Below are 15,000 nucleotides of genomic sequence, written 5' to 3'. Positions count from 1 at the left end.
CGTGGTGCTGATTATATTACGGGGGGTTCGGGGGTGTCTCCCCGGGAAAATTTCGAAATTCTGGCTGTTAAATATACCCTTTTAACGCAGTTTGGAAGGGGCAAACAAACAGAGCAAGCAGGGCCCGTTTTCTGTCTGACTCAGGTGACGTGAACATTGGCTACCTGCATGATAAGGTTTTCACTTCACTGCTGCTTGACACTAACCTGACCCTAGCCAGATGAATTTCGTTCCGCTTAGCTCCGCCTAGCTTCACTCACATCCATCTGGGACCTCTTCCATTGAGAGTGATTTCTGCAACCGATTTTATGGTACAGCCAATCAGGACGCAGGGCGGGAGTTTCATAGATGTGACATAGCGTAGAAGCGACTGTGAGACTGTTATCAGCGTCACGGGTTGGCTTCTGATGTGAGTGGTTGAAGTAGCACGCCAATAGATGACTTGACAAGTGGCTTATTCAATCATATGCAAGCATTTTTTGATTAGGCCCAGCCTTCTGAAGCAACACTTCAATGGATCGGTTCCAGATGGATGAGTGGAGCTAGGCGGAGCGAAATTCATCTGGCTAGGGTCAGGTTAGCTTGACACTACATGCATGGAGACATATTTCACGTTAACAGTGGAGATGTTAGCAAAACTGTAGCGTTTGGTAAATGGAGATGCAGATCATCTCCCTAATTAATTTGTTAGCGAACAGCCCACATTATCGCTTCACCCAGCACAGCGGGAGGCAGTGAAATAAGTGTAGGCCTATCTGTCATTGGCATCGCCATAGGCTATTTTGCTACGATATAAGCTACTGTTAGGCCTACAACAACAAGTGCGATTTATTAGGGCTATCCAATGCAATGCTGTTTTCATGAACATTGCAGGAATCCACTTCATTCACCTACCCACGAGGTGGGTCAGTGTCAGTTTCACTTTCGCAAACACGCATACACATTGAATGAGCACTCATAGCCTACCACTTCCACCTAATGTTATGCCTCTATATTTTATGAATTAAGTATTTATTGATCAGGAAAACATTTCATTTATTTTTTCTTTCGGTCCGCGGTTCCATAATACCATTCAGTTGTGCCGCAAATGAACAGACAGAAGCACCGGGCATAATCTAGCCTAAATTCATAGCAATTTTTTTTAATCTGAGGGCCCCCATTGGCTGAGGGCCCCTGTGCACGTGCACACTTGGCACAAGCCATGATCCGTCCCTGGCCACACCCATCCACCTCAGACAACAAAGGCTCTGATGAGTCGGGGGTGACCCAAGTGAATGATAAAAGTGGAGGCTCTGATGAGTCGGGGGTGGCCCAAGTGAATGATAAAAGTGGAGGCTCTGATGAGTCGGGGGTGGCCCAAGTGAATGATAAAAGTGGAGGCTCTGGTCCTCCAGGGCTCTTCTTCTTCTTTCCCATCTTGGGGCTTCTTTTCCCGTCTTCTCTTCTTTTCCATCTTGGACCCCTTCTCTGGGTCTCTCTCTTTTCCCTCTTTCTCCCTCTCCTTCTCTCTGTCGCTCTCTTTCTCTCTCCCCCTTTCCTATCTCTGGGTTTGTATTGTTTTATCTGGTGTATCAGTTATCTCTAACTTGTCAAGTTTACCTCTGTGAATTGATTAAGTTTTCTTTGCTACCATTTGCTACTTTGTTACAGTAGAACATGTGAGTTTACTTTTACCTTCAACTGAAGTGATATTGATTACATTTACCTTCACGGCTTAATGCCTAATAAATTGTTCATTTGCCTACCAATCGGAAAACTTCAATTATCGTAGTGTGCCATGCCATTCTCCTCCATAGCTGATAAACTAGTTACTTGGTAATTGATTGGTGATACAAATGATTAATCAAATGGAATCAAATGGATAATATCATTGCCATTTAACTCTTCACCCTATTTGTCCACACAAGTAGCCTGGCGAGCCAGACCTACATTAAAATGTAGGGTCTGGGCACTCACCGTTCGCAGTACTCAGTCCGACGAGTGGGATAATCAGTTGTCTTTCAAATTCCCTCTGCACGCAATAGGACGCAATAGGATATTTGTTTTCAAGTAGCAGGGAATTTAAGCCAAACCGTTGCAACTCTGCCATCAATTATTATGTTAAGCCCACCAAACGACTATACACGATTTCAATGCCCTGATTAAGTTTCGATTTCTGGAGCTCACAAGCCAACGGAGAGTTGCTAGACTAGCCCTGGCAGCAAATTTAATTTGCTGCCGCTAGGGGCGCGTCTAGATTTCTAGGCTACCACACAAGCTCTCTCAAGTGAGGATATAGCTCGACGTCTCTATGTTTCCGAGGCTATATATATATATATATATATATAGAATTTCCTCGCGTCTTACAATATGCATAGAAAAACAAACAAACACTCACATATACACACACACACACACACACACACACACACACACACACACACACAAACACATGAACACACAGACACTCTTTCTCACAAGTCCAAACGACACACACACACACACATAGTGCTCTTTGATGCTGAGGGCCGGTGTGTGGTGGAGAGGCTGCCCCCACACTGAAGAGCCCTCTAGGTGGACGAGTGCAGGTGGGCCCCCGTGCCACCGCGGAGGACGCCAGAGCACGAGGCAACACGCCAGCCACTCTCACCCACGCCTGGGGAGCGGCCAGGAAGTGTTCCTTACCAAGTCTCCTCTCTGTTCATCCCTCCTCTCTCTCTCTTTCTCTCTCTCTCTCTCTCTCTCTCTCTCTCTCTCTATCTATCTATCTATCTTTATATATATATATCTTTCTTCCTAGCATATGTGCAATGTATAATATTGCTAAAGCAGTCCACAAAAACAACAGATGCATAGAAGTAATTCATAAAAATGATAAACAATAAAACTCTTTCTCCATCTCTCCTCTCTCTCTCTCTCTCTCTCTCTCTCTCCGCCTCTTTCTCTCTCTCTGCAGGTGTGTTTTAACCCTCAGGGCAGTCGTGTGTTGACGGCGAGCGTAGATAAGACGGCTCGGCTGTGGGACGTGCGCTCAGGTGCGTGTGTGCAGGTGCTGCTGGGGCACACTGATGAGATCTTCTCCTGCGCCTTCAACTACGAGGGAGATGCCATTATTACAGGTAACTGCACACACACACACACACACACACACACACAGACACACACACACACCACACAGACACACGCACACTAACACACACACACACACGCACACACAGACACACACAGATACACACACACACACACAAACACACACACACACACACACACACAAACACACACACACACACATACACACACACACACACACATAGATACACACCAAGACATTGTCTATTCATATGCATACAAACAATAGAAATGCTCTATGAATTGTCCTTTAACTTTAATGTGCTTGCAAATGATTAAGACAGTAACATACAGCATATGGTATCTCAGATTATTCTTTATTATCATCACACCACCCCCGACCACACACACACACACACACACACACACACACACACACACACACACACAAGCACAGATGGATGGGGTAAGGGCTCTCTACCTTCTGTTGTTCCACCTGCTCCAATGTGTGCTTGCTCTGCAGGTAGCAAGGACAACACCTGCAGGATCTGGCGATGAACACGAATGCACAGGGAAGAGGAGAGCAGTCACACACACACACACACACACACACACACACACAGACACACCCACACCCTCCACAGCATGACACAGCATGCATGCCAAAAGATGGACATTCACATCCTGTACATTACACATCCTGTAAATACTACACAGTAGACTTCTTCAAAACACATACACACATGCACGCACACACACACACACACTCACCAACAGATTACAAACACACAAATACACAGTCAAGGATAAAACTTCCTTCATTGTGCAGTGGAGCATGATGGAATGGACTCCAGCAGTTAATGTCCACTGTCACGACATCCACACGTATTCTGCAGTGTACTGCAGCACTTAGTGTTTACCGGAAGTATACTGCATAGCAAGTATGTGTGTGCATTAGCACAGCTCAGTCTGTAGTGTAATGTGATTGCCCAAACATGAACACACAGACGCACTTTCTCACACACACCTTTGTGAAAGTCCAAGCAACACACACACACACAGTCTTGCTCTGGTGCTGAGGGCTGGTGTGTGATGGAGAGGCTGCCCCCACACTGAAAAGCACGCTCTAAGTGGACGTGCAGACATCTTTCTTCTTTATGGCCTGGACTGTGTATCACTGTTTGCTGAGTGTGTATGACTGTGCTATACCCCACCTCATACCTTAGTGAGTGTGAAGATTTAGTTTGTGTAGCTGTTACTATACTTCATAATGTATAGTAGAACGACCCATGATGCATCTCTGTTGCCTTAATGTGTGTGTGTGTGTGTGTGAGTGTGTGCTGGTCTACTGTATGCTGATACATAAAGTATTGTGTATGAAGCTTCTGTATATTCTATTCATGGGTTTCATCAGGTCCCTTTCCACAGGTGTGTAAAATCAAGCACCTTGATTACAAATGCAGACTGCATGATGCTTAATTAATACACCTGTGGAAAGAGACCTGATGAAACCCATTTATAACTTTACTAGCTGATAGTGTGTGTGCGGTTGTACCGCATGGATTGTTTCACACCTGTATCTGCAAGAGAGAGAGAGTGTGTGCTTATCTGTAACTGTAGTTTGAGAGTAGGATGTGCGAATGCATTTGCCTTTAGTTTTCTGGGACTGTGGAGAGAGATTTGCTCAAGAGATGTTCTTCACAGTTCTTCACAGACACACACACACATACACACCCCTCACCTGCAGGGCTGTTAATGTACTGTGAGCACAGGTGTGACCCCGCTGCTCCATGTGAAGAGGAGACCCCTGTGCTTGACCCTCCTGCTGGTGCAGTCAGAGCGTGGAGGAGAGACCGCTGGTCAGGTTCATCCCGTCTCTGTTGTTACGGCTCCTACACACAGTTGCGTGCGTTGCAGTGCTGGAGACGCATTACATTCAATTTACATGGGCTCACGTCATCCGTTGCGTCGCTCGCGTTGAGAAGTTCAGCTGTTGCTGCACCGACAGACGGCACCAGCCATTCAAGCCAATCGACGGACGGCACCAACCAATCAAATTACGGTTATACTGGTGCCGTCTGTCGGTGCAGCAACAGCTGATCTTCTCAACGCGAGCGACGGGAGAAACGCGACGCAACGGACCCACAATTCAGTTCGGCAACGGATGACGTGAGCCCATGCAAAGTGAATGGAATGCGTCTCCAGCACTGCAACGCACGCAACTGTGTGTAGGAGCCGTTAGAGTTAACGCGCTGCATCTGTCCCGCCGGCCTTGTGTCTAAACATCAATCCGCTTTCACCCCAGTTAATGCATCACTTGAACATTCTGTGAACCACAGCTTTGAACTTTTCACTTTTTATCTTGTTATGTGAAACTGTATAAGGATATTAACACACATAGACGTTCAGCAACTGAATTAGCTAAGCCTGTCAAGTATGATACTGGAGTGTCTCCCTCATGTCAGTTTGACCTGTATCTGAATGCTGTTTGAAGTCCAATCCATGTGTGTCAAGCTTAATGCTCCACTCTGCTTTATGGCTGTTAATGATCTCTAGAAATGCACCTCTGTACTTCTTGAACTCTTGTCTGATGTGTCTTTTTTAAATCTTGATAGATGATCTTGCTGTTTGATCTGATCACTGCTGCTGGATCCAGTCTGGCACACACACACACGCACACACACACACACGTAGAAGCACCAGGACTTGCAGTCTGCAGTCCACCGCATGCTGTTCAGCTCTCCTTCCCACCACTCGACACCCAGAATGTGCAACACATGTTCATTAGGCAGACTTCTGAAGCATCCAATCAGAGTGATCAGTTGTCTAATTAGCCTCATGGTTTAGGTAACCCCATAAGCGGTGAGAAGAAGATTCAGATTCAGGCTCGGTGGTACACACGTTTAGAGTGAGTCATAATTGCTATGACGCCAAAGGCACCAGGCTACCAACAATTAATTGGATGTTAGTTTCTGTCATGTTCAACACAGACATGATTCACGTGTTAAAGGCTGTGGTGTCCGAACTGTTGTGTTTGTGTTATAAATAAAACAACATTCACACACATCACTTCTCTCACATACACTACCGTTCAAAAGTTTGGGGTCACTTAGAAATTTCCATTCCACTCCATTATAGTCAGAATACCAGCTGAGATCAGTTGCATTGTTTTTTTTTAATCAGGGCAGCAGTTTTAAGATTACATTATGTGCTTATATAATTGCAAAAGGGTTCTCCAATGTTTTCTCAGTTAGCCTTTTAAAATGATATCAGATCACTAAACAGAATGTGCCTTTGGAACATTGGATGAATGGTTGCTGATAATGGGCATCTGTGTAGATATTGCATTAAAGAACAGCCATTTCTTTCTACAACAGTCATTTACAACATTAATGACGAAAACAAGGACATTTCTAAGTGACTCCAAACTTTTGAACAGTTGTGTAAGTCCATTTTATTGATCTAGAAAGATAAATACATTCAATACAGTAACAGTTTGGGCATCTGTGTGCTTGTGTGTGTGTGTGCATGTGTGTATGTTTGTGTGCTTTGTTTGCTGATATACAACACAAACGTCACGACTACTCAGTGTGAAAACTTCACAAAAACCGAGCCACGTACAAATTAACATTGAAGACGCTCCACTACTCCATATGTCCCGTGTGTCTCTCTCAGCGTGTCTTTCTACCTGTCTGTCTGAACAACAGATCTTTTCAGCCGCCTGTCTGTCTCTCTGTCGCGACAATAAATCTCTACAGGCAACTGCGTGTCTGTCTGTCTGAACAACAGATCTCTACTGTCTGTCAATCTTTGTCTGTCTGTCTGTCTGTCTGTATCAACAACAGATCTCTACTGTTTGTCTGTCTGTCTGTCTCTCTGTCTGTGGGTCTGAAAAAGGTCTGAGCCTGGGGGAGAAAGGTGTGGCTGTAGCGCTGACTCTACACTATGTACAGCTATCATAAAATAAAAGCATCTCAGCTCACACTTCACTCCATCACAGGCCAGTGCAACACAATCCGAAAACAACAAAACAAAAGAGGAGGAAAACAAAATAAAACAGGAACAGCACGAGGGAAGAACAACGTCTTGGCTAATGTAAACATCAACTAAGTAAAGGTGTGAGGATAGGGGTTGGGTTTGGGGTGTGTGGTATTGGGGAGGGGGGCTGTGCACATTAAGTTGAAGAATTATGAGAAGGAATGAGGCAGGGAAACAGCAGGGAAAAGAGAGTCTATATACCCTAATAATGCCGCATTCCAGACAGCTGGGAGGTCCGATGTGTCCAACTTGGAGCTCACGAGGTCCGACCTCAAAGCGTCGGAGGTAAACAAAGAACATGGCTGACCGTGAGAAGTTGACATTTGTTTTATTATTGAAAAGGCAATTTGACTGTCATCAGTCCAGCCTCCTTGCTTATATAAACCAATCGGAGACGGAAAAACGACGAACGAGGTAACAGACCCCACGATACTGTGAACACAGCCTTCTTTTTCCCGTTTCAATAATCTCTTTGTAAACGCTTACACGCGGACATCGTTGTGTGACGTCAGATTACTGCATCTCAACAAAGTCGGGGGAACACTGATTTGCCCAGACCTGGCGAGTACGACCTCCCACTTCGACTGGCGTTCCAATGTAATTCTCCTTCTAGGAGGTCAGAAAAGTTGGACCTCCCAGTTGTCTGGAATGCGGCATAAGTCTACACCTCTGGATCAAATACTTCCTGGACCCCCTCCACAACAGAACATCTGGCTGGTGTTATGCTGGTCACTCCACAGTCCCAATGGGTCCCGAATGGAAAGCTTAACACAAAGAACAGGAAATACTCCTAGAGGAAGCGGCGTTGATGACATGCGCATGCCAGAGGTTGGTGGCGAGGCCGTTTCCATGGTGAAGCCTCCTGTGTCATCCTCAAGGCAGGCTGCTCTCTGATTGGTCCCCCTGTGCATGTTAAGATGGAGAGCTTTAGGTAGTTTTTCCCCCCCTTTTTTTCTTAAAGGGACAACGTTCTCCTATCAACTCGGTCCAGACATGGAGGACACAGGAAATGGGGCAAGTGTGCCCTGAAGTAATCCAGGCAGTTCAACAATTCCTGTTTCCCAGAATGCCATGTGTTTTATGGCACTCCAAGGTGAGGTTTGTTCAGTCAGGAACTTATGGCGTCTCAGCACTTATAGCATACTGTACATACATACAGTGGTGGCCATGTTGACTGGTGCTCAATAGGTGTGTTACCCGGGCAACCTGCTGGATAAAACATCCATTTCTCAACACCAGTGGGACGAGCCTCATTAACCACACATTTGCCTTTAGCTCCAGTGGCCAGTCCTAGAGGGACTTGCTGGTCAGGAGAATAGGGGTTCAGGAATGAGAGTTCAGGTTTGTGGAGTGAGGTGAAGTGTTTGTGGAATGTCTGGTGCAGTTGTTTGGCAAAATGGGCTGATTTTATGGATGAAATGGTGATTTAAGACAGTGTGGAATGTTAAGGATGCTAGATCAGAGTTGAATGGAATGATCTGTAGTGTGGAAAGTGTGTGTGTGTGTGTGTGTGTGTGTGTGTGTGTGTGTGTGTGGTGGCTGGGGATGAGTGTGTGAGGTTTGTAACAGGTCCATAGATGCTGGGGAGAGGAGAAGAGGCCTGACGCTCTAGCGCATCTCCAGCAGCCAGTCGAAGAGACCAGCAGGGGGCGCTGTGTCTTGCTGGCCCTCCAGCAGCTGGCAGTACTGCACCACCGCCCCAAACAGGTCACCCACACGCCACGACCGGTGGCTCACCAGCTGCACCACGCGCTGGAACTGAAAACACACACACACACACATACAGTTAGAGGCTATCACATTCAAATGAATATACACATAATTAGTTCAGATATCACACACACACACACACACACACACACACACACACACACAACTGAAGCATATCACTTTATATCATGCATATCAAGTTACAGGGTATCAGATATAGATAGATACACACATAATTAGTTGTGATGATATTGCACACACATACTGTACACATACATACACACACACACACACACACACAAACACGTGTTTACAATAAGAGTCTTGCTCATTTTCTCTACACACATGTGCGCTTTCTTTGCAGCCCACAGGCAAGAGAAATTGTGTCACACAACTGTGGTGATCAGAGAACTACGCCTGAGGATGTTTTTTTTTATAAGACTATTTCACATGGCGTATATTTCAACACTCACAGAGAGAATAATCTTAATATAACCAAATCCGAACCAAATCAGCTCAGTTTCATAAAGATCCCCTTTATGCCATGGGGGACATGTGCACTAGAATCCAGTTAAGACAATATTCATAAGAAATTAGAACATGCAAGAATCCCACGAAGAGAAATGCCCCCATGTGACCAGCAACACCTAACAATATTCTATTTTATTGTAATATTACAATGAACTTTAAATTACAATCTTGGAGTTTTACTTCTTCATCTGAGTTTTCTTTTGATTATTCATTTCATTTTGAAACTGAATGCACTCATTCATGGTGCTTTGATCAAAACTGTTTTAATTTTTTTCCTTGATCTGTTTGCTAACAAGTTGTTGATGATAAAAGCAGTTGGCAAATGACTGAATGTGAATGTTAATGTATATTGTTTGCAAAAACCTCTGATATTATGTGAGGTTATTCTTCACATGTGTAAAATGATCTGGCATGGCAAATGATGGCTGCTTAAAGGAGAAATCCGGCAAGTTTTCACATAGATCTCCGGTTCTCAAAGTCACTGAGTACTGTCGAAAAAACAAAAACAATTGGTTTTACCCAGCTCGAGTTGCTAGCAGCTAACGCAGTCAGGTAGCTACAGTTCTACACTCTGGGGGCATGTCCGTAAGCTCCCATGTACATCCCCAATAGAGTGTAGAGCTTGGCGGATTTCTCCTTTTACCACACTACACAGTTCATACGTCCTCTGCGAGGCTCAGTCTTATGAATGTTGCATTGAAAGGAAGTACTCTGTACAGTTATGACTTCTTCCTCAAGGCCAATTAACACCCAAACCATTTCAGAAGCATTTTTCAGTTGCCCGCCTAATGTTTGTCTATTATTAGAGACAGAATTCCATTAGAATCAATGTAGCAATTTAGACTGGCAAGACTGGCACATTGTTAAACATATTATTCCACCACGTCGGAGATGAAAGAAGGATAAATTGATTCATTTCTGTTTCACTCTTGCTTGCAATGTATATTCCCAGTTAGCCCTATGCTGTGCCTTGAGAATGTTGCTTGAGAAGGGACGTAGGTTACTCAGCCTGACCAGGAGGACTCTACACAGCCTCAGACCTTAGCGCTGTACCTTGTGGATGTTGCGCTGCTGGGACTTCCTGAAGTGCAGAGCGGGAGCACCCAGCTCTGATGCGGCCAACCACTGGAGTGTGGCGCGCAGCTCCACGTCCACACTGTCTGCTTCCAGGTCAAAGTTCAACACCAGGAGCTCCCGGGCACTGCCTCCACCCGCACAGGAACTTGAGGGGCTCTCTGCACAAGGTAGAACACACACTCAGGTTACACACTCTCTCTCACACATACACATACACACACACACAGACACACATTCTCTCTCTCTCTTTCTCTCACACACACTCACTCTGACACACACACACACACACACACACAGTCTGTCTATAAATAATGGAAAAAATCCTCACAGGGCTTTATCTGTCTTCATAGAACGCTCTAAGCTGGGGGATACATTTTTAAGAGAAAGAGAAAAAAGAGCTACCTCTCCCTCTCTCTCTCTCTCTCTCTCTCCCTCTCTCAGCTCTCTCTCCCTCTCCCTCTCTCTCTCTCTCTCTCTCTCTCAGCTCTCTCTCCCTCTCTCAGCTCTCTCTCCCTCTCTCTCTCTCTCAGCTCAGTCTTTCTTGTTCTCTATATCTGATAATTAGCTGTGTCTTTTCATTCTTTGATTAACTTAACTCTCAATTTTTTTAAGCTTTTTTCTCAATTCACACATCCCACTATACTTTCTCATTCACTCTAAAGTCTCTCCATCTCTCTCTCGCCCTGCTCTCCTCCTTTCCCCTCCACTGCTTTGATATCTATCAGGCGGAGTGGAGGGTGGAGGTGTTGATGCCAGCCTTCTATAGCCGCTGACAAATTACTCATTCATCAAGTGTGAAATAGTGTGGGTAATTCTGACCACTTCATTGCTCTCTCTCTCTTTTCTATCCCCCTGTTTTTTGCGTCATCTCACTAATCTCTCTCCAATGAGGCAGTGGTAAGGAAAGTGCTTTTCGGAGAGCTGAGTTAAGGCTGTTAAGGCTGCTAAGCAATTACCGGTAAGCAAATCAGATATTATTGTCTATGAATATCCTAGGCACACTCACACAAATTGCCTTGACCATAAGTAAAAAAGTAGGCTATAAGCTCATTACGAAATAGGCATCTTAGAGACTTCTATGCTATAACAAAACTTTGTTGTTTGGCATTCTCATAGATAAGAATGCACAGCAGTGTGCATGTGTCTGTGCATGATATCTGTGTCTCTTGGTGTATGTGGCTAAGCACTGCACACAGCTATGTGACTAGAGCAACACTAAGAGATACAGATGTAGAAATAGTGATTCATTCATATGGCACTTTGGGAGTTTGAAAATTCAGCTATTGCATTTTGAAATTTATCACACTTCTCTGGTAAAGGTTTAACATGTCCTCATAGCTGCAGTGCCCCTTCACGTGGCAGTCTCTTGACACACTCACACATCCCCCATAGTGAGATTTTTCCCAACGCCCTCAAATCTTCACTTCATTTGCGATGTTAATTTATGTCTGAGATGAGGTGAGGAGCAGTGATCAGTGTCAGTGGCTTATCATTGGTGAGGATTCAGAGATGGCAATTAGACTGAGCACTCAGGTTTCAGAGTGTGATGTTCACTGTTTTTAACAGAGGTTGGTGAATATAATTTCTTAAAGGTGACACCTATTATGTCCCTGATTTGTGTGTGTATGTGTGTGTGTGTGTGTGTGTGTGTGTGTGTGTGTTTTTCGTGTCTTTGGTCATTCACCTTCAAGACTCTCCTTCAAAGCATCTTTCTTCTCAGACTCGTCGCTGAAGTGGAGAGGGGGAGAGAGAGAGAGAGACAGACAGAAAGAGAAAGAGAGAGAGAGAGAAAGAGAGAAACAATAAATGATTCATTCTGTCTTTCATCTGACATATTAGATTTGGCTTTCTTCCTCCACTCTCTCTGGAACAGCAGGAGTTCTCGTCTGAAGAGGGGGATTTGATTAAAAACTAGTATGGTACATTAACTACCAACAATCCATTAGACATGTCCTTCAAACACAAACAACAGCACAACTGGCTCGGAGCTTGGAGGGGACATTTGAACTAAATAATGTCTGGTTGGTGGATACATGTGTAATGTGTATCAGCTTACCTAATTCTTTGAGATGGTTCCTGGAAGCCCTCCAAGTCTACCTGTCCCAGGCTAGATGTGCTGCTGTTCCCATTCCTGTGAAGTTAAGAAACACACACACACACACACACACACACACACACACTCCGCACGCACACACACACACACACACACACACACACACAAACACACACACACACACACACACACACCACCACCACACACACAAGTTAACCTTTTGGAGTCAATCAATTTGTGCATCTTAAGAAAAAATTAAAAAATGAAGAGCAAGGGGAGATATGGATCTAGAGGAAAATGAGACAGATTGGTAGAGAAAGAGATAAAGAAACAGCTATCAAGAGAGAAAGATACAGGGGCAATGATGCTGTGCAGTGTTTATCAGCTGGTGATTATCAGACACAGAAGCTTATGCCGGGTTGAGGTTGGCACTGCCACCCTGGCATGGGCAGTGAAACGCCAAAAAAGGCAAGCAGGTGGAACGGTCACTCCCATAGGCAGGAGGCTAGAGGTCACAAATGCTCTAGAGAACAGCTACACTCACAGGTCAAGCAGTGATGATACTAAACACAAACACAGAAGGACACATAACCACACATATAATCAATATGTACACACACACACACACACACACACACATACATATGGTGATCTCTGCCCTTCACGCATAGAGAAGGCCCTTTCATAGATTATCTAGATAGATAGATAGATACATACTGTATTCAGCCCCCGAGGGAAATTTTAGGAATCCACTACTGTAGCTTTGGCAACCATAACACAACAAACACACATACTGTATATCTCACATACATAAAAATCACTCACAGAAATGTAAAGAGTTAACCATTTGTGAAGTGATTACTGCTGTCCTGTCCATTTATGGGAGACTAGCCTGCAACGTTAGCCCACAAGGCATGTTGGGTAAAAAAGGGATAACAGGGTGTGTGTGTGTTCATGTGTGATTGTGGTCAATTTTGTTACGTTTTGATCTAGGAGCGTGTGTGTTTTGATTTTCCTGTCATAGTATGTTTGCCTGACACGATTTTAATTATCAGAGTATGAGCTAAAATCAAATTTATCACCCCAGGCTCTGTGTGTGTGTGTGTGTGTGTGTCTATGCCTATGTGTTGATGGGAATAAATGCCTCAATATGTGTGTCTATGTGCCTGTATGTGTAGATGAGAATGTGTTTGTCTCAAAGTTTGCATGTCTGTGTGCATATCTTGTTATTTTTGTCTGTGTGTGTGCGTGTGTGTGTGTGTGGGAGTGTGTGTGTGTGTGTGGTCATGTGTATTCCTTTGATGTTAATGTAATGTGATGAGAGTGTTTTAAAAAAAGTAGTCTGGGGTAGTGACTGCTGTCCTGTCCATTTATGGGAGACTGATGGGAATAAATGCCTCAATATGTGTGTCTATGTGCCTGTATGTGTAGATGAGAATGTGTTTGTCTCCAAAGTTTGCATGTCTGTAGGCATATCTTATTATTTTTGTCTGTGTGTGTGCGTAGGTGGTGGTGGGAGTGTGTGTGTGTGTGTGGTCATGTATTCCTTTTGATGTTAATGTAATGTGATGAGAGTGTTTAAAAAAAGTAGTCTGGGGTAGTGACTGCTGTCCTGTCCATTTATGGAGACTAGCTCGCATCGTTAGCCCACAAGGCATGTTGGGTAAAGGGATAACAGGGTGTGTGTGTGTTCATGTGTTATTAGTCGAATTTTGTTCGTTTGATCTAGGAGCGTGTGTGTTTTGATTTTCCTGTCATAGTATGTTTTGCCTGACACGCATTTTAATTATCAGAGTATGAGCTAAAATCAAATTTATCACCCCAGGCTCTGTGTGTGTGTGTGTGTGTGTGTCATGCCTCTGTGTGTTGATGGGAATAAATGCCTCAATATGTGTGTCTATGTGCCTGTATGTGTAGATGAGAATGTTTTGTCTCAAAAGTTTGCATGTCTGTGTGCATATCTTGTTATTTTTGTCTGTGTGTAGCGTGTGTGTGTGTGTGGGGTGTGTGTGTGTGTGTGGTCATGTGTATTCCTTTGATGTTAATGTAATGTGATGAGAGTGTTTAAAAAAAGTAGTCTGGGGTAGTGACTGCTGTCCTGTCCATTTATGGGAGACTAGCCTGCATCGTTAGCCCACAAGGCACGTTGGGTAGAGGAATAACAGGGTCATTTAAAAAAGCTACACACTAAGAACTCCCTCAAATGTTTGGCCTCAAACTGTAGCCCTGCTTACCATGATACAATTCCTCCTGAGTGGTCCTTTCCGTTTCACAAATAAAACACACACACACACAAACACACACACAGACAGACTACGGTCAGTATGTTTGGTTACTAGGCTACCCCGCAAAAAAGCTAAATTTATAGTCACAACACACCACAGTTAGTGAGGGCGTTATAGCTGCATTAGCGTTCAGATGTGGCGTTAGCGGTCAGATGTTAGCATGGCAGTGGGAGATGGAGCAGCGTTTAGCGACTGGCATTTAGGAGAATGATGGGATACTTGGCAGATTTTCGCGGGTGGGCGTTGTTTTTCAAGACC

General features: G+C 44.4%; 2 protein-coding genes across 2 annotated transcripts in view; one reads left to right on the top strand and one right to left on the bottom strand.

Moving 5' to 3' along the window:
- The window catches only part of daw1 (dynein assembly factor with WDR repeat domains 1), a 25,474-nt gene extending 20,449 nt beyond the window's left edge, over nucleotides 1-5,025 (top strand). Inside the window, exons 12-13 of the mRNA XM_048264102.1 lie at nucleotides 2,936-3,098; nucleotides 3,572-5,025. Of these exons, the coding sequence (XP_048120059.1) occupies nucleotides 2,936-3,098; nucleotides 3,572-3,606 (198 nt within the window). The 3' untranslated portion in view covers nucleotides 3,607-5,025. The remainder of the gene's footprint in view (nucleotides 1-2,935; nucleotides 3,099-3,571) is intronic.
- Nucleotides 5,026-6,477: 1,452 nt separating this feature from the next.
- The window catches only part of LOC125308635 (SPHK1 interactor, AKAP domain containing), a 138,574-nt gene continuing 130,051 nt past the window's right edge, over nucleotides 6,478-15,000 (bottom strand). The window contains 4 exon segments of the mRNA XM_048265198.1: nucleotides 6,478-8,844; nucleotides 10,381-10,562; nucleotides 12,089-12,132; nucleotides 12,461-12,535. Of these exon segments, the coding sequence (XP_048121155.1) occupies nucleotides 8,695-8,844; nucleotides 10,381-10,562; nucleotides 12,089-12,132; nucleotides 12,461-12,535 (451 nt within the window). The 3' untranslated portion in view covers nucleotides 6,478-8,694.

The sequence above is a fragment of the Alosa alosa genome, chromosome 15, assembly GCF_017589495.1.
Source record: "Alosa alosa isolate M-15738 ecotype Scorff River chromosome 15, AALO_Geno_1.1, whole genome shotgun sequence".
Lineage (NCBI taxonomy): Eukaryota > Metazoa > Chordata > Actinopteri > Clupeiformes > Clupeidae > Alosa > Alosa alosa.
The sequence above is the reverse complement of the archived record's forward strand: the minus strand, read 5'-3'. Positions and strand labels throughout refer to the sequence as shown.